The 20,005-nt window shown below is 38.0% G+C and overlaps 2 protein-coding genes across 2 annotated transcripts; both read left to right on the top strand.

Annotated features, from left to right (window-relative positions):
- Window positions 1-8,016: 8,016 nt before the first annotated feature.
- On the top strand, window positions 8,017-10,809 carry LOC126796648 (pectinesterase). Its single transcript, XM_050523378.1, is given in 3 exon segments — window positions 8,017-8,360; window positions 8,878-9,483; window positions 10,091-10,809. Coding segments are annotated over 3 exon segments (1,638 nt in total). The 5' UTR covers window positions 8,017-8,047.
- A 6,037-nt stretch (window positions 10,810-16,846) lies between these two features.
- On the top strand, window positions 16,847-19,914 carry LOC126791258 (DNA repair protein RAD51 homolog). Its single transcript, XM_050517687.1, has 9 exons — window positions 16,847-17,046; window positions 17,658-17,802; window positions 17,897-18,007; window positions 18,161-18,252; window positions 18,631-18,725; window positions 18,832-18,945; window positions 19,054-19,183; window positions 19,321-19,442; window positions 19,529-19,914. Exons 1-9 carry the CDS (start codon window positions 16,966-16,968, stop codon window positions 19,650-19,652), a joined length of 1,014 nt encoding a protein of 337 aa, XP_050373644.1. The 5' UTR covers window positions 16,847-16,965; the 3' UTR covers window positions 19,653-19,914.
- The last annotated feature ends 91 nt before the right edge of the window (window positions 19,915-20,005 follow it).

Genomic DNA, 20,005 nt, shown 5'->3' with positions numbered 1-20,005 from the left:
TCCGGTTAACCAAAAACACCACTAATATGTACTAGGGGAGGACCTATTAAAAAGATGCGAACGCCGAAAGTCGTTTACATATATGAAATCACCTAATTTTTTTTACCTATCGTGCATGGTTGCACTGAGAAAGGTCATTTAGCAAAGCCCCGCACAATGAGGTTTCAATATGTCAAAATGCCTATTTTTTTTGTTGACCGTAGGTACGAACAGTTAAACCATGTTCAAAACGGACGAAATTTTTACGGGGTCCCTAGATATATATACCGATCACATTCATTGTTATCGATCGTCCATATTTCGAACTGGAGTTGGTGATCGCCTAAGTGTCAACTAATGTATTATAAACTTTATATTAGGTTTAGAATAAAACTATCGCATTATGAAGCGACTATATGAATAAATGTTATCGGGATCAATCGATACCAACCGATATGATCGGTATATATATTTAGTGACATTGTAAAAATTTAATCCAATTTCGACCTCGTTTGACCGTCGAAATTTCCGGTAAACCGAAAACATCACTAATATGCTCTAAGAGAGGACCCATTACAAAGATGCGAACGCTAAAAACCGTTTGCAGATCTGAAATCGCCTAATTTTTGTTACCTATCGTGCATGGTAACACTGAGGAAACCCATTTAGCAAAGCCCCGGTCAATGGGGTTTCAATATGTCAAAATGCCTATTTTTTGGTTGACCGTAGGTACGAACGGTCAAACCATATCCAAAACTGACGAATTTTTACGGGGTCCCTAAATATATATACCGATCACATCTGCTGGTGTCGATCGACCATATTTCGAACTGGAATTGGCGATCGCCTAAGTGTCAACTAATGTATCATAACTTTTATATTAGGTTTAGAATAAGACTATCGCATTATGAAGCGACTATATGAATGAACCTTTTTGGGATCGATCGACACCAGCCGATGTGATCAGTATATATATTTAGTGACCATGTAAAAATTTCATCCAATTCAGACCTTGTTTAACTCTCGGAATTTCCGGTAAACCGAATACACTACTAATATGCTATAAGGGATGACACATTACAAAGATGAGAACGCCGAAAGCCGTTTGCATATCTGAAAATCACCTAATTTTTGTTACCTATCGTGTGCGGTCACAATGAGGAAACTTATTTAGTAAAGCCCCGGTCAATAGGGTTTCAATATGTCAAAACGCCACTTTTTTTGTTGACTGTAGGTACGAACAGTCAAACTATGTCAAAAACGGACGAAATTTTTACGGGTTCCCTAAATATATATACTGATCATATATGCTGGTGTCGATCGACCATATTTTGAACTGGAGTTGGCGATCGCCTAAGTGTCAACTAATGTATCATAACCTTTATATTAGGTTTAAAATAAAACTATCACATTATGAAGCGACTATATGAAGAAAACTTCTCGGGATCGATCGACACCAACCAATGTGATCGGTATATATATTTAGTGACCCTGTAAAAATTTCATCCAATTGAGACCTCGTTTGACCGTCAGAATTTTCGGTAAATTGAAAACACAACTAATATGCCCTAAGGGATGACCTATTACAAATATGCGAACGCCGAAAACCATTTGCATATATGTAATCACATAATTTTTGTTACATATCGTGCGCGGTCGCACTGAAGAAACCTATTTGGCAAAGCTCCGGTCAATGAGATATCAATAAGTCAAAACGTCTTTTTTTTAGTTGACCGTTGGTACGAACGGTTAAACCATGTTCAAAACTGACAAAATTTTTACGGATCCGTAAATATATATACTGATCACAACTACTGTTGTCGATCGACCATATTTCGAACTGAAATTATCGATCACCGAATTGTCCACTAATAGATCATAACCTTTATAGTAGGTTTATAATAAAACTATCACATTATGAAGCGACTATATGATGGAAATATCTCAGAATCGATCGACATTATCCGGTGTGATCGATATATATATATATATATTTAGTGACAATTTTAAAATATCATCCAATTCGGACCTCATTTAACCGTCAGATTTTTCGGTAAACCAAAAAACAACACTAATATGCCTTAAGGGGGAGATCCATTACCAATATGTGAATGCGAAAAAATGCCCGGCCCGGCCCGTCACTTATTTATGTACTAAAATCTGGCCCGGCCCGTTGATGAGCCCTAAACATGAATGTCACTTTTCAAATACAATATTCAAGATATAATGAGATCTTTAGAGGGGTATTTTCTAATGAGGACCATTTTGTTGAGGACATGTTGATAACCTCTTTCATTCACATACTTTTTGATCTTATATTCATATTTCGACAATTTAGTTTATAGATATATATGAATAAATCATTTTTGTAAAATTTTGTCCAAATTGAAAATCGTTAAGACATTCATAAATGCGATTTACTCATTATGAACTTGAACGGTTCATGTTTGACAATTTTGGTATGTTCACTAATTTGATCTATTTTGATACCTTAATGATTACTAAGTTGGTTGAAAATTTATAGAAGTAATCTATTTATATAGATCTAAAATCTAAACGGTTGAGATGAAAATATGTGACCGAAAAATGAGTCTAATTAACAATTTATTAAAAAGTCTTCAATTAGTCCTCAACAAGATGGTATTCGTTGAAAAATATGTCAATATTTCAATTTTGGTTCCAGTTTCCAAACGTAAAATGATAAAATTAGCTATTGAAACACTTTTAGGTTTGTACGTAGCTCCCCGGACTCCTTCATTCCTTTGTCACGCTTCATGTATATTTTTTTTTGCATTAATATTAAGATTAGTTGATGATCAGTTATATCAAATGCTATAAAGCATGGATACGACAACATATAGGTATGTCTATATCGTACCCGTACCGGATACGGGTACGGTCCGGATATGCCATATACACGTATCCATGGATGAAAAAACGTATCCTAACTATGTAGTGCACAGTCAACTCATCGGATACAATTTGGATGATCTTAAGTCAAGTAATCTCCCATTTCAAATTGTCAGGTCACCCCTAAGAATTGTCAAGCAATACATACCAGTCTCTCACCTCTCTCTCTCTCTTTTTGAAGGCTTCTGATGTATATGCTTGATCACTAGTCTTCTGATGCATAAAACATCTTTTCTGATTGCATTGTTTGACCAACTAGCTTTTTTCATGCAGGATAAAGATGAGGTGCAACATCACATATCCACCTTGCTCTTTGTTGCATTGACCTGTGGCTTCTTAATGCTTATATTTACAAGATTTTTCGGCTCATGGGCACTCACTGGTAATAAGAAATGTTAAAAAGATATGAATTCGTGATTCTGAAAGATAGAATGCTTTTTTTTGTTTTTTGTTTTGTTTTTGCTATTGCCATCAATGTGTATCTGAGTTTGTCAAAGTTGGAATCGTGACTATAATAATTGTTGCATCTAATGATTTTCAGCTTTTTCTGGATCAAAGAACTTATAGATTATTCCAACAGCAAATACATATGTTCAGGTATACTTTCTTCTTTCAGTTAACAGTTGTTGATTACTCCATTTATCATAAGATTCATTGATCTGTTAAAATAAAAAAATCAAAGGGATCTTTTCATTTGGTTACATACTATAAATAAAATTTATGGTAGACTTTACATTGTCTTGTCAACATGTACCATGACCAAGGGGTCATTCTTTTGCTATTTCTTTCACAAAGTAATATCATGTTTAGTACTTATATTTTATTTTGTTTGAACTTATTAAGTAGTTAATTCATAGACTTATGTATTTATGTTTATTGTAGAATTAATGGGATTTAGGGTAACGACCCCAAAATTTCGAGTATAAAAACTCAAAATTTCAAAGTCGTGAAACACCAAAACAATCTCAATTAATCGAAATCATTTTAAATGTCACAGCGGATCATTATTGAGTTCACAATACAACTCAGACAAACCAATTATTACAAACCAAATTTATAATCCAACATTACATAAAAATGGAAATGTAATAATCCTCACAATCTCTCACAAAACCCACAAGTAAATCCTTACAAGTTCTCACACACAAATCCACAATAAAAACATCACCACAAGTAGGATAATGAACAACTTCGAGTCTTCAGAGTTGTCCCTCGATCTCCACTAATCAACACCTGCGGAATTATCCCTTACACCATTGAATTGGTGCACCGAGATTGTAAACACAAACCCGGTAAGCTTTACAGCTCGTATGAGTAAAATAAAAATATAAATCACATATCAATATATACGAAAATCCACCAATCAATAAATATAAATGCACTCATGAGTCAATGGACGACTCATCTGGTTGAACCAAAAATATGAAAAGAAGTGCTCATGAGAAATTGGGCAACCATTCTGGTTACCCAAATACATTTATAATACGGGTACTAATGAACGCTGGTACACATATGTTACCCCTCACGTAGTACACCGCCGATATTGGGCAACCTCCTGCTACCCAACATCCAAAAATATGAGTACTCATGAGCCGGTAACTCATCTGTTACCTCACATGCAGTACTCCAGCAGACAGACTAGAGCTATAACTGTATCGTAACTTTTGCCCGGCCAAATGCTAGGTTTATGACTTGCCAAACACGTCTGAATACTGGTCCGAAGACATAAACACGTTTTAACAAACTACATGTTAAAACCACATACAATAATCATCACCTCATATTGTACAAATCAAATCACATGTTCGACATATAAATCTCGTCATCAAAATGACATAATCAAGATAAAATGATAACAGTATATTATATAGCAAACTATATATATATATGTACATACTTACCATTTATACAATATATATATAATCAACTATATCATATACATGTCATATTACATAACCACGTCCGAAGACAAAACGTTTTAACAAACTCCATGTTAAAACCACATACAATAATCATCACCTCATATTGTACGAATTAAATCACATGCTCGATATATAAATCTCGTCATTCAAAATGACACATTCACAATGAAATAATAACAATATATAATATAACAAACTATATATATGTACATATTTACCATTTATACAATTATATATATATATATATTCTACTATATCATATACGTGTAGTATTTCAATCTTTAAAACTCTGCAAAATCTCGAATCTCTGCAAGGGTAGATTCGTAAATATGTGAGATTTTACTCACCTTATCAACTCGAGCATAATTCCAAAATTGCCGAAGGTAATTCATTTCCTTGCTTTATAGATCACCTTGAAAAGATAAGAAAAGAATTTAGGATCGTTTCGTACTCCTTAAATGCCGAAAACAGTAATAATAAGTTATTGTTCAACAATTTCTGGTTTTACGAATTCACTGTTCACGTGGTCACTGTTCACATATTTACTATTCACGTTTTTATATACAAATACACATCAATTACGTATCCACATACGTGTACGTACTATTTACGTATTTCTGTACGTACGAATACTATTCAAATGTAAATATTGTCTCAGTAAATAATAATTACTGAATTACCCTTCTGAAATTACCTTTTACATTTACGGAAAATAATTTACATTTACATTTACCGTACGTAAAAATAAATTACAAATTTACCCTTTAGAAACACTGTTCACGCGCCGATGCAGGTGGCGGCGCGTGGGGCCCACGCGCCGAGCCTAAAGCTGGCGCGTAGCACGCCACCGCCGCCCCATTTCTCCCCCTCTCCTTCTCCTCCGCCCCTACACGGCCCAAGGCCACCTCCAGACCTCCTCACGCACTCACACGCGCAGCATAAGGCGGCGGTGCTCCACTCTCCACCTACACCTCCGATCCTCCTCCAAAATCCTCCCAATCCATCCAAAAATATCACACAATCATCACAACCATAAATTGAATGCATCCTTACCTAGATCGGAGCTCGAAGTGCGTCGGAAGTGGTTGAATCGTCGGCGAGCTTCTCGCAGGAACTCCACTCGTCGATGCGGCTCCTTGGCAGCGAAGCGAGGCACGGCGTGCTAGAGGGTGGCGGCGGAGGGTCACGCGATGCTCCGGGAACCGGCGGTGAGGGACACGATGGCTTGGAGGCGGAGATCGCGGCGCGATGTAGAGGGAGGCTCGGGGAGAGAGAGGAGACTCTCAGCGGTGAGACGGAGCGTCGCGAGCTTGGGGTTTGGTGAGGAGGGTCGCGCGGTCTTTTTGGGCTAGGCAGTGTGGCCTATGGAGGGCCGGTCGGCGAAATCGCCGGTGAGGCTAGAGAGAGAAAGGGAGGGAAATCAGGGAGAGGCGAGAGAGAAGAGAGAAAAAAAGGGAAATGAGAGAGAGAGGCGCGGGGTGAGGGTTTCCTGAAATGGAAACCCTAACTCCAATAATTTTCTATATATACCCGTTTCCTAAATCAGAAAATACTTCATCGTTAATAACTTTTACGTATGACGTCCGATTCGAACGCATGATGTGTCCACGAACTCGTATCGTCGAGCTCTACAATTTTCGTGAATGAAGTTTTCGCGACCGAGCAAAGGAATAAAAGTCGATATATTCGTTGCGGAAACGTAACGTTTTTCTAATTAAATGTTCCGAGAACGTTTCCGTTTTTGTTTCGTAAAGTCGCAAACCACCAATTTCATTTTAATTGAATTTCACAACTTTATAGAATTCAAATCAAAACCAAATATTGTTCCGAAAAATTAGGGTTATTACATTTAGGTGTTATAAATTTTTAATTGCTTGTTTTTGATCAAATTTTAGAAATTATTATATATATATATATATATTAAATATTATTTTACAAAACGTATCCAAAACGCTACATACTAAAAAAACGAAATATGTGTATCATGTCATACCCGTATCCGTATCTCGTACCCGTACTGGTGCATCATAGATCAAATGTCCAGAACTTCATAACTATGTCAGTTCAATAATCTATATATATACATTCTCAGTCACATTTAAAAACTTAAAATCTTTTATCCATCGATAGTGAACTTTATAAAAATCAAATATATTATTATCTGAAAGAAACAATTCAATTTGATCCATGATTACGTTGCATGGATTTTTTTTTATATCGGAAAGATATGAAGAAAAAAGAAAAGATGGGAGAATAGTCACGAAGAACATGAACTGAAGTCAATGGCTAATATTAGCAATAGATCGAAGAACATGTAAAGCAAAGCTAAGGCGCACCTATAATTCAAATACTGCTTCAATTAATGGCTAATATTAGCAATATAGATCGAAGAACATGCATGTAAAGCAAAACTAAGGTGCACCTATATAATCAAATACCAGGCTTCATAAGTTAGGAAAATAAACCAGTTCTGATACAAATATACTACACATTATTCTCACTAATTCAGGTTCTTCCGACCACAGTATGCATGCGAACTTGTGGCCGGGGATATCTTCAACTAAGTACTTTATCTATATCTTCGATTATTGATCGATCGCGAACTTAGGTCCTAGTGTCCTATGTAGTTGATTAATTAGTTGATTTTTTAATCATTCAATAACTAGTTAGGGTTCAATAATTTATATCGGTCGACTTACAGAGCTTGAAAAGCTGACATGGTGGCGAATCGTGTAATAAAAGGAAGTGTCACGATTTAAGGAATTAAACTGCAATTAATTAATCTATGTATTCACGAATTGATGCATTAACAATATATACGTTACGTGCCATGCATACTTCCAATATTAATTTGCTTCCAATTCAAGCTTCATTTTCAAAGAGGAGAGCAGGGTTTGGACATCGTGCGTACGTACATGTTAAAGTTCATGTATCGTATCATTCACGGCCGTTACAGAACCATAATCAAGAATAATGAAATATATGTACTATAGCTGGACTATCTAGCTAGAACGTATATGTGTCCACATAAATAATTAAGAGGGAATGACATGGACTGTCGGACCCCATATTCTATGTTATGCACGGGTGCCACCCTACCAGCATCGGAATGATACATTTGCAATTAGGGTTTCGACTGTACACATTGCCCATTTTCCCGCACTATAAATCTTAGGCCCCATTCTCAGCTGGCTACAACGTACTAGTTTGTTTGATACCTCTAAAGTGTGAGAAATATGTTTCATCAGTTTGTGGTGTTAGGGTTCCTTCTGGTACTGGGAGGGGCCTCAGTGTCTGGGGCTGCCTTGGAGAAGTACCAAGTTTATGCTCAAAAGGAATGCAGCTTAACAAGATATCCCAGCATTTGTGTTCAAAGCTTGATGGGGTTGGGTGGTTCTGGGCACCAAGATCCTCAACATGTTGATATAATGTCGGCTCTTATTAACAAGACCATTTATGAGACCCGGTTGGCTGCCTCCGAGTTTTCTAAATTCAGCTCCCAATTATTTGAAGTCCGTGAATCTCAACCCTCTCACAGTTCTGTCAAAGGTCATTTCTATACTGATATTTATACTCACGAATTACAATTGTGTTAACTTGTTTCATTCGTTCTATCGAATTATTTTGTGTTTTAACGTTCAACTTAACATCGAAGCTATTATAATTGCATGCATGCCTAGTTCCCCCTTATTTTTTTCCCTCGATCGTTTAATGCTGCAAAGTCGGGTTGCTCTTTCCTTATCTTGACCCCTGCACGTAGCTAATGCCATAGTTGAGGGGGTCCAGATATATATCGATGGTGATCCAAATCAAATTTATGCATCAATCTATCGATAGTGTGGAGCACAGTCATTTACGATTTTAGGGTCTTTGATCACTAATCACTTTGAAACCCTACCATGTTTACTTTGCCTCTTAGTTAATAATACTTGCAATGCATAAACGGATATGATGTTATTTAGCTACATAGGTCAAATTTCCCTCCGACACTCCCATAATTTCACCATGCGTATATACCTAGCTAACCGGTGTCTATCATTTTTCTTTTTGGTACGGATCGATGCAGACTACTGTGAAGAGCTAATGACCATGTCCTTGAAGCGCCTAGACCAATCCCTGATAGCTCTCAAGAATTCGCCCTTGAAAAACAAGTAAGACATTCAGGCGTGGCTAAGTGCTGCCTTGACTTTCCAAGAAACATGCAAGGACTACGCCGCCGACCACGACCTCAGCCTCACGAGCTCCGACAATCTCAGGGTCGATCTTTCCAAGCGCCTAGACTATGCCTCTCAGTTGGGAAGTAATCTATTAGCTCTCGTCAATCGTGCTACGAGTTCCGGTTCTCCGAAGAACACAACTCGTGAGAAACAAGCAGAGATTTTTCCAGAATGGCTTTCTCCGAAGAACCGGAAACTACTTCAAACAACCACCGTCAAAGCGAACGTGGTGGTTGCCCAAGATGGATCAGGGAACTGTAAGACGGTGTCAGAGGCTATTGAGGCAGCTTCTGGGGGTCGCTTTGTGATTTATGTAAAGGCGGGAGTTTATAAGGAGAAGATTCGGGCTAACAAAGATGGTATTACGTTGATCGGAGATGGAAAATATTCGACTATTATTACTGGGGATTCTAGCGTCTCTAAAGGAGCTTCCATGCCTGGCTCAGCTACTTTCAGTGAGTACTGATATCTCTTTCTCTTATTTGCATAACTATGGGTAACTATAGAACCATTAAAACGATTTGTGCATGTAATCAGTACGTGTACATGCATGTTATGATCAGTTAATTACTATATATGTGGGGATGACAGTACTAAACTACAAATCACTAAAAACCAACCCTATCATCCCCTCATCCATCTTTCATCTTTTGGTATCCTGATCGAACTCCAATAATACCAGCTGAAACTGAAACTGATGGTTTTACTCGAATCACAAAAAATTTGAAAGCAACTTGGTTTCAAATTCTAAGTTTCAACTCGCACCAACATCAATATTCACCTCATCCTTTATATTGGACGATTTGGACCCCATTATATGAAATGAGATTCCTCTTTTTAGTTTTCGTTGATGATGTTGCACACGTAATCATCTTTTTTGGTAAATAACTGTAATTCACTGTTGAGTATAAGGAGATCGAAAATCAATAATAGTTTCTTACAATTTGCTACCTCATAAAATTTCATACTTCTTTAGTTCTTTACAAATTTATCTCATTTGTATTATAAATATGATGATAACATGAGTTTAGCCAAATTACGTTGATTGCGTTGCATGTGCAGCCGTAACAGGAGATGGATTCATAGCTCGAGATATTGGTTTCCAAAACACAGCTGGCGCCGATGCAGAACAAGCTTTAGCTCTGTACATCTCTTCTGATCACTCGGTTCTCTACAAGTGTAGCATTGTTGGCTACCAAGACACACTCTACGCCCTCGCCCTCCGCCAATTCTACAGAGAATGCGACATCTACGGCAGCATCGACTTCATTTTCGGAAACGCCGCCGCCGTCTTCCAGAGTTGCAATATCGTATTACGCAGGCATAAGGGCTACAATGCAATCCTGGCAAGCGGGAGGTCCGACCCGGGACAAACCACGGGATTTTCTGTCCAAAAATGTAGGATCGTATTTTCCGTCCAAAACTGTAGGATCGTTCCCGGGTCGGACTTATCTCCTGTTAAACGTTCATACAGTTCGTATCTTGGGAGGCCATGGAAGGCCTATGCTAGGGCCGTGGTCATGCAATCTAACATTGACGACGTTATCGCACCCAGAGGCTGGGTCGAGTGGCCTGGGGCTGGAGCCTCTAACCCCAAATCACTCTACTTTGCGGAGTTTGAAAATGTAGGACCTGGGGCTGGAGTGAGCCAGAGGGTGCAGTGGCCAGGGTTTCATGTTATTGGAGCTGATGTGGCTGTTCAGTATACTGTTGCTAACTTTATTGCTGGAATTTCATGGCTGCCTTCGACTGGGGTGACTTTTGTTTCTGGCCTCCATTGATCCAGATCATCCAATAGTTGGAATGAAAAGACATGCTACCTGCGTATATATGTAGGATTCTCCAGGAGTGGTGGTGGTCTCGCCCTCATAATGCAAACTTTTATGATACCCGTGCAGAATTTAGAGTTTTCGATGCATATGATATAAAAAAGTAAATAAAGCAGGGGGATGGGTAACAGTGTGATTTAGGTGTTAAGCATAGCATTTGCTTCATCTTGATGTAATAAATTATGTAAACTATACATAATCAATCGTGATCGTATATTCAAATCTATATCTTGTTAGAATAATGAAGGATTCTGATTTCTGACCAAGATGAACAAGAAGACTAAACCTTGACTTGGAGCGTGTTGTCACTCTCTGTAGTGTTCTTGAGGAATTGTGATTTGCAGAGTATCTTCTAGTCTTTGGATTCTGCTTCTTATGAGCTGTAGAGTTGATCTTAGCCATTTCAAAAGTGGCAACGTTTCTTCTATCCCGAGACCTCTACCTACTGGCTACTGCTTATTCATTTACCTTTCCTCTAAATAGTATCCTTGTAACGTCTCTTTCAACTATGTTGTAATCGTGTGTACTAGTGCGGTGGTGCCCTTCTTATCAATATAATAATGCCAGTCCGTTTTTATTCTTCTTTGTTTATTTCCTCTCTGTTATTTAGAAACTCTTGTGTGCTTGACTCTTCATGAGAATTGCATCACTCTATGCTTGTTTGAGTGCCTATCTGGGTAAGATATTCGTATGAGCGTGAGTTTTAGCACAGGGTGAGTTACTTAAGTCCACGTATAAAGTTAAATGACCACACGTATTCCACGTCACTCAAAATATTGTTCACGTATATGACTTAAAAATTTACCACACGTGCGGGAGCGTGTTAATAATATACATTCCACATTGGGAATTAGAAACTAATTAGTAATTTTATAAGGATTTGAGTCACTTCATTCATTCATAGTGTGAATTCAATCTGGCAATTTATGCAATATCCTTTAGAAGTCCACTATGCATATGTTAATAGGATTATGAGATACCTAATTGGAACTGTGAACTATGCCATGACTTATAGGGCTGCTCCTTTTGAGCTCAGGGCTTTTTTATATGCTAATTGGGTTGGGGATCCTAATGACAGGAGGTCTACAACAGGTTTTGTGATCTATCTTGGCAATTGTCCAATTTCCTAGTGTTCAAAAAAGCAGCAGTCAGTTTCTCGTTCCTCTACTGAAGCGGAGTACAGGGCAATGGTTGATACTTCCAGTGAAATATTTTGGTTATGACACTTGTTACAAGATGTTAAAATTGATCAGCCTAATGCTCTAGTGATGCACTGTGATAATGTTTTTGCTCTTTCTCTAGCCATTAATCATGTTCACAAGTTTTAACCAAAAAAAAATCATGTTCACAAGTCCAAATGCAAGCACGTGGAAACATATGTGCACTTCACCAGAGAAAAGGTAGGTAGAGGTGAGTTAGCTTTGCAATTTGTTCCCTCAACGGATCAATTTGCTGATATATTCAAAAGGTCTTAGCACTTCTTAGTTTTAATATTTGGTTTGCAACCTAGTTGAGAGGGACTGTTAGAATAATGAAGGATTCTGATTTCTGACCAAGATGAACAAGAAGACTAAATCTTGACCTGGAGCGTGTTGTTACTCTTTGTAGTGTTCTTTAGGAATTGTGATTTGCAGAGTATCTTCTAGTCCTTGGATTCTGCTTTTTATAAGCTGTAGAGTTGATCTTAGCCATTCCAAAAGTGGCAACGTTTCTTCTATCCCGAGAAATCTACCTACTGCATAATTGCATATTCATATACCTTTCCTATAAATAGTATCATTGTAATGTCTCTTTCAAGTGTACTGTAATCGTTTGTACTTTGTACTGGTCCCCTTCTTATCAATAGCACAATAGCAGTCCTTTTTATTCTTCTTTATTTATTTTCTCTATGTTATTTAGAAAGTCTTGTGTGCTTGACTTTCTCTCTGAGAATTGCATCACTCTCTGCTTGTGTGAGTGCCTAGCTGGGTAAGATATTCTTATGAGCATGATTTTTAGCATATCTACTGTTGATATTAATAGCATGCAGTTGTGTGATGACTTATGAGCTATATGTATGGACCAATGCATTTAGTCATTGATTGATAATGACAAGTTTGTGAGTTTGGATATGACATTCTTTACATGCATCGTCGTTTTATTGTTGGCATTTATTGTCGTTTTATTAGTCATTGATTGATAATATTTGTTAATTCGCCAAATAAACGCCAATTAAAATGCATTTTAGGTTTCCTTTAACTAGTTTCTTGTCGATCATCAAATCTATCACCTCTAGACCAACTCCAAAGGCTCAAGTGCATTATAACGTAAGCCATCCATGCTAGTGTGCTACCTTTCATAATTTCATAAGCTTCTTGCATTCGTATTCAACCTCCCCCTGTGTCCGTGACCCTGTTGTGAGCGGATTATTAGCATCTCAACACAATTGGATTGAGGGAAGACAGCCCACCAACTCCGGAATAATACGGACCGGTCCGCAAGCACTCAACTCACATATAGGTCTGTCGCGATTACGTACCATGTCTAAATAGTTACGACTGTTGACCCTAGGTTTTCCACCTTCAAAACTCGTTGGCATCCAACATTTGGGTCTCATGATGACCCATAATATTTGGTAACTGAGACTTTTACCAAGTCATATGAGTCCTGCATGACTCAATTACTCAGCAACTGATCAATAAGCGACCGTGGATGTTGGGGTTCAGACTTTGGTGATGATTCCACTGATCAAGCAAGTGCTTTCCCATTCTTGTGAACCCTCATTGACACTCATCTCCTTCAACACGTACATATTCCTAGCTAAATTGCATATCGATAATGTTTAAGTTCGATGTTTGAATATGCAGTACCTAGTAACAACTAACAACTCATTTTCTTTCTCTAGCTGCACCATGAGGTAGCAAGACATCAATGTTCAAAATATCAGATATATCGGCCGATATTTCGAACACTGATACGATAAGGGCATATCGGTTAAAATTTATCGGTTAACGCATAAATGATGGTCAACGGCAATATATCGGTTTGGCCCAATATTGACCTCGATATATCGGTAGGTTCTTTGTTGTGAAACGACGTCGTTTGATGTCAAAATGAAATCAAAACCCGTCGTCGCCATCTCGCCTTCATTAATCATTATCGACCTTCGACTTCGAGGCTTCGTTGCTTCGATCTGGAAGACTGGAACTCTGCTTCAGCCTTCAAGAAGAACTCGCCGAAAAGAAGAGAGCTTCTTCACGGCCATCGCCATCGACATCGCCGTCGCCATCACCTCACCTCACCGTTGGAATCCGATTCCGAGAAGAGAGCCATCGCCATCGTCATCGCCTCACCTCACCGTTTGAATCTGATTCAGAGAAGAGAGCCGTCGCCATCGTGGTTTCGTAATAGGCCAACAAGTAAATTTTCTTCATATCGTGCTGAGATGAATTTTCTTCATTTTCTTGTTAATTTATGTGGTTGGAACTTGTTAGATGCTTGTATATTATGTTGTTTGTGAATTATATCTTTGATTCTTGGATTAGTTGGATATAAGGAACTCGGATGTGTAGGCTGTGTAGCCCAATGTATGATTATTGATGTCTGGTTATATCATCAAGAACTGAAGAACCTATGATTCTAGTTATTTGGACTATGGGGATGTATAAATTAGGGGTGGACACGTGTCAATGCAGTTCGGGTTTCGACAAAACCCAATACCCAATCCAAATTTTAAATTCGGTTCGGTTTTCCCATTTTTAAGACTTTAACCCACAACCCGACCCAACTCATACGGTTCGGTTCGGTTCGGTTATTTTTCGGTTTTACCCGTATACTAAAAACGTAATAATACATTAATTTCAATAAATAAAGTTCAAGAAAAATCATAAATTTCAAGTCCATCAAAATAATGCTCAAAGTCCAAAGTTTTAAGTTTTTCAAACAAAATAAAAAACATATAAGTAAAATAACATTATTATCCAAAGCATGATTGGCAATTTGGTATCACCACAATTCTCATCTCTCAAGCTCACATGAATGAGTTTGATCTTAGAGGTAACATATCACATGATCCACCCTCGGCATGATCTCTATATGATATTCTCAAACTCTTTGACAATTCATCTACATGCATGGTTGCACACAATAAGAAAAACAAAAAACAAAACACAATTATACATACAACAAAACCAACTATCACATTAACTAAATTCAATATATAATTAGAAAATGAAATTGTACCTCTTTCCGCATCTTCACAAATCTCAATCTCCTCACTTGTAGGCACATGATGCAAAGCAATATGTTCACCCCTAAGCCAACTTTGAGTACATATCAATGCTTCTACCATTGTAGGACTTAGAGAGTAAGAGACTTAGAGATATTTGCAAAGAGGTCTTTTTGGTTTGAGATAGAGGAACTAAGGAAGCAAGACGGCTAAATAATGTGCCTCTTATACATTAGGTCAATTAGGTTAGAAATTCGGTGCGACTGTGAGACCGACTACAATATTTTTTTTATTTAAAAAATAATAATAATGTAAAATTATAAATATGACAAAATGATGTCGTTTTGTAACATTGACCATTGACCATTGACTTCGGGTTTTTCGGGTCAGTTCGGCTTCTAAGGGACTTACCCAAAACTCAACCCAAATAGAATCGGTTCGGTTCAATTTTTTTATTTTCAATTCGGTTTTATTTGGGTTTCGGTTTTTTCGGATTCAGTTTAGGTTCGGAACCGTTTTTTTTTTCGGTTTTCGGGTCAGTTTGTCCACCCTAGGATAAATGGCTGTGTAGCATTTCACTCTCCAATTACTATTTTTGAATCGCATTGTGCTGTTTTGCAGAGCTTGTAGGGCTTCAACGACGACGTTCCGCCTTACTTTGTACGCAGGTGGGCGCCTAAGTTATCAAGCCTGCTTCAAATTTGCTTTGGTTTTATAGTTGTGCATGATCAATTTTCGAAAACTAAAGAGCTGATTGAAGCTGGTTTCTTGTTTTAATTTGAACAGTTGGATGACTTGATAGGTGACAAGTCTTTAGAGGTGGATTGGAGGCGCTCGTTTCACTTGAATTTGATTGCTCACACTACATTTACTGTGACCGTTGCTATTTGCAGGTAGCTTTGAGTGAATTGCATTGTGTTTTACTTGCTAGAGAAGCACAAGAATGGCTTATTGAAAATAATGTTATTGAAGATATGAAAATGCAACAAGAAGCATCCGAAGTGGATAGTGAACTCCGGGAAGTACGAGAGCTTTATGAAGATGATTTTGTATCGGAAGATGAGGATGAAGGTAATGGAGATGATAAGCTTGAGTTCGAGTCCGATGATGAGAGAGTTTATGATCAATGTCCCTCTCAATCAATCCTTTAGACACATATGTTTATTTTAGTACTATTTTGTTTATTTATGTATTTTCATTGTCAAAACATTTAAATATTTTTATTTTCCCAAGTTTATTTAGTACAACCCCAAAATATATTAATATTAACTAAAAATTAGCAAATCCGATAATTCCGATATATTCCCGATATATCATTTTTTCCCTCAACTGATACAACCCCGATAACCGATATTTAGACCCTCGCAAGACATAGAAAAAAAGGGAAAATTCTAGTATACATTACACATATAACGGTCGATATTGTTTTATAAGTGGAGTCAGAAAAATAATATCCATTATCAATCGTTGAATGTGAAATATATAACATATATTGATGTATAATAGATTAACCCGAGAAAAAGACCCTCAAAAGAGAGTAAAGAAAGAAAACCATTTTCATCCCTGCATGGCTGCATGTAAAATCTAAAGAAGAAAGTTATGAATAAAATATTAAAAGGAAAAACCTATATTATCTATAAGTGGGCTGATAATGGGCCGAAGAGGAAAGCATAAACAAGAGGCCCGTACAGTTCAAGCTTCCCTCACAAGGTTCTCTATCTATCATCTCACATATACCAGTGTTCACTTTGGCGCGCCACTAAAACCCTTCAAAAACTATCAACTCCGTCCCTCTCGCCCCTCATTTTCTCTCTCTCCAATCTCTGTGCGCCTGCATCGAGGCCTCAATAGAGTCGCAGAAGCGCACGTCCTCTTGTTAGGGTTTCAGTTCACCGGAGCCAATGGAGCAACAGAAAACCATTCAGCAGCAAGATGAGGTCGAAGAAATGCAGCACGGCCCTGTTCCCGTGGATCAGCTTCAGGTAAACCCAATTGAAATTACAGTCGGATTTGGTCAATTGAGGGGTTTATTGATCTGGGTTGTTGTTCAATTTAAGTATAATGTGGTTTCTTATGGGATTGGTGTGTTTGATTCATGATTGAAGAAAGGGGTTTTGTTTTTGTTCCAATTGGGGTTCGTGGGTTGTGTTAAATCTTGTGCAAGATTGTATCTTTTGTACAGGTTATGGATTTGATTTGGGTTGTGGCGATGAAATTGAATGATATGTTGTTTGCTCAGTCTTGGGTTTTAGGGTTTTACCTATAATGATGAAACCCTAGGCTGGAGGCAATCACCTCTTGCTGTGATTGGGATTTGGGTTTTGTTTGTTGATTGTCAATCATCCCAATTCAGTAGAGTTTGAGAATCTGGATAGCTTGTGTTCACTTTCCAAGTCAAAGTAGCAATCTTTGTGTGGTTCATGATGAGGTTTATTGGTAATAAAAGCAGTCAATTTGTTTATGTTACTTATAATTGGGTTTCAACTGGGATTGCTCAGTTTATTTCCGTGTTAGATCACTTTAAATCAGTTTTAAGGCCAAAGGAGCAATTTTTATATGGTTGATGATGAAATGTTTGTCTTTTCAATTTAAGGCGTCTGGAATAGCTTCCATTGATGTAAAAAAGCTTAAAGACGCGGGTCTTTGCACTGTCGAATCTGTTGCTTTCTCACCGAGGAAAGAGCTTCTGCAAATCAAAGGAATCAGTGAAGCTAAAGTTGACAAGATCATTGAAGCAGGTCTGCCATTCTATCTCCTTCTAGTTTCCCGACATTCTTTGCTGCTTTTTTGGTTTGCCATGCATTGATATTTTAAGGGTTTGCTTCATTTCAGCATCAAAACTGGTGCCGTTGGGCTTTACTAGTGCTAGCCAGCTTCATTCTCAGAGACTCGAAATCATTCAAATCACTTCTGGATCAAGAGAACTTGATAAGATATTGGAGGGTCAGTTTCTACTCCTCTCCTTTCTAAAATTAGCTTTCCATCCTTTGTTGAGCACTTTTTTTTTTTTTACTATGTCGTTGTTCTACCAGTAGAAATGCAGTCATTGAAGTTCATTTAATAATTTAATGGAATCATTGTTGCTGCCTTATTCAGGAGGAATCGAGACAGGATCTATTACTGAGATATATGGTGAATTTCGCTCTGGAAAGACTCAGTTGTGCCACACGCTTTGTGTTACTTGCCAAGTAAGTGACTTATAGCTTCAGTCTATAGCATCCCTTCTATTATACGGATTAGTCCCTACTGCCTCCAGCAAGTATTTTGTCGAAATGACTAGCACCATTTGCTTATTAGTGTTTGACATGTTGTGGCACTGCCTCATATCAACAAATTAGTTCAATCCTATAAGACATAATATGGTGTTCCAGATGTTTATTTCCCTTGTCAATGTGAAATTGCAATCAGACAATGTCAAATACCCAATGATGTTCTTTCACGCTTAATCAAATTAGGATAAGACACATTAATCAAGTTCATTTAACCACTTTCAAGCAAAGTCCAACAACCTATATTATTGATTCACTGTGGTGTGCTGCATATCTAATTCCTTGTTGATGTTTCAGCTTCCATTAGATCAAGGAGGCGGTGAGGGAAAGGCAATGTACATTGATGCTGAGGGTACATTCAGGCCACAGAGACTCTTGCAGATAGCTGAAAGGTTTGATTCTGCCACTCTGTGATAAATACACAGTTTCTTGTTACAAGAGATAAAAACACAGTTATGGGTAATGTATGTTAGATACTTAACGGTAGTGTTACTACAGGTTTGGACTCAATGGTGCTGATGTCTTGGAGAATGTTGCCTATGCCAGAGCATATAATACTGATCATCAATCAAGGCTACTGCTCGAAGCAGCTTCAATGATGGTAGAGACGAGGTACGAGTCTTTATACGAGTTATGGATTTGTGGTTGTGTTATTGAGAGCCTTACTTAAATCTGGAATGTTACAGGTTAGGCTGAGTACATTAATTTTTGGATCTGCAGGTTTGCTCTCATGATAGTAGACAGTGCAACAGCTCTCTACAGAACAGATTTCTCTGGAAGAGGAGAACTTTCAGCGCGGCAGATGCATCTTGCAAAGTTTCTCCGGAGTCTTCGGAAGTTAGCAGATGAGGTAAGAACTCTTACACCAACATCAAGGGAAAAACGGATTATATCCTATGCGAAGGAATTCTAAGATGATCTTAAGGGTTTTCTAGGATTAGAACTCGGGACTATCATTTTGCTGACGTCTGTCTATTGTGAATGCAGTTTGGTGTGGCTGTTGTTATCACAAATCAAGTAGTTGCACAAGTGGATGGTTCTGCCCTCTTTGCTGGGCCTCAAATTAAGCCTATTGGTGGCAACATCATGGCACATGCTTCTACGACAAGGTTTGTTGTTTATTGTCAACACCTTCCTTCCAAAAGAACATATCCTTGTGCAAGTTACTCACATCATTTATCTCTGTTTTTGATAGGCTTGCTGTCCGGAAGGGAAGAGGGGAGGAGCGGATTTGCAAAGTAATAAGCTCTCCTTGTCTGGCTGAAGCAGAAGCACGGTTTCAGATCTCCCCAGAGGGCGTCACGGACGTGAAGGACTAGACAAATCCACTTTCATAGCAATATATTCTATCAGAGCAATATATTCTTCTGTACTCTTGTATATCTGTCTTGTAGTGAACCTCTCAGGAAAGTCGGATAGCTTCACAACTTTGTAATTTTCTGTTACAAAATGTATCCGAGGAATTTCAAAGAGTTTGCTTGCCAAAAGCTTTGCCAGCTTGCTTGCTGTTCTAAACTTCCATTTCTTGTTTTCTTCTCTTTTTTTTTTCTGGTAAAATTTCACTCAACAAGCTCATGTACTGCATAAGCCCTTATCTATGGCTACCTTGTCTGAGCAACAAGTTAATGAAAAAAGAAGATTGCTATGCAAGTTGTATAGATCGGCAGAGGCA

This window comes from Argentina anserina, chromosome 1 (genome assembly GCF_933775445.1).
Source record: "Argentina anserina chromosome 1, drPotAnse1.1, whole genome shotgun sequence".
NCBI lineage: Eukaryota > Viridiplantae > Streptophyta > Magnoliopsida > Rosales > Rosaceae > Argentina > Argentina anserina.
Note: the sequence above shows the minus strand (reverse complement) of the source record. Positions and strands in the feature narration are given on the sequence as shown.

Bases quoted from the DNA above. Each gene is read 5' to 3' on its own strand.
- LOC126791258 (XM_050517687.1), top strand. From the start codon at position 16,966: ATGGAGCAACAGAAAACCATTCAGCAGCAAGATGAGGTCGAAGAAATG. The intron at 17,803-17,896 runs GTCTGCCATTCT...GCTTCATTTCAG, and splicing joins TGACAAGATCATTGAAGCAG to CATCAAAACTGGTGCCGTTG. The intron at 18,946-19,053 runs GTACGAGTCTTT...TTGGATCTGCAG, and splicing joins TCAATGATGGTAGAGACGAG to GTTTGCTCTCATGATAGTAG.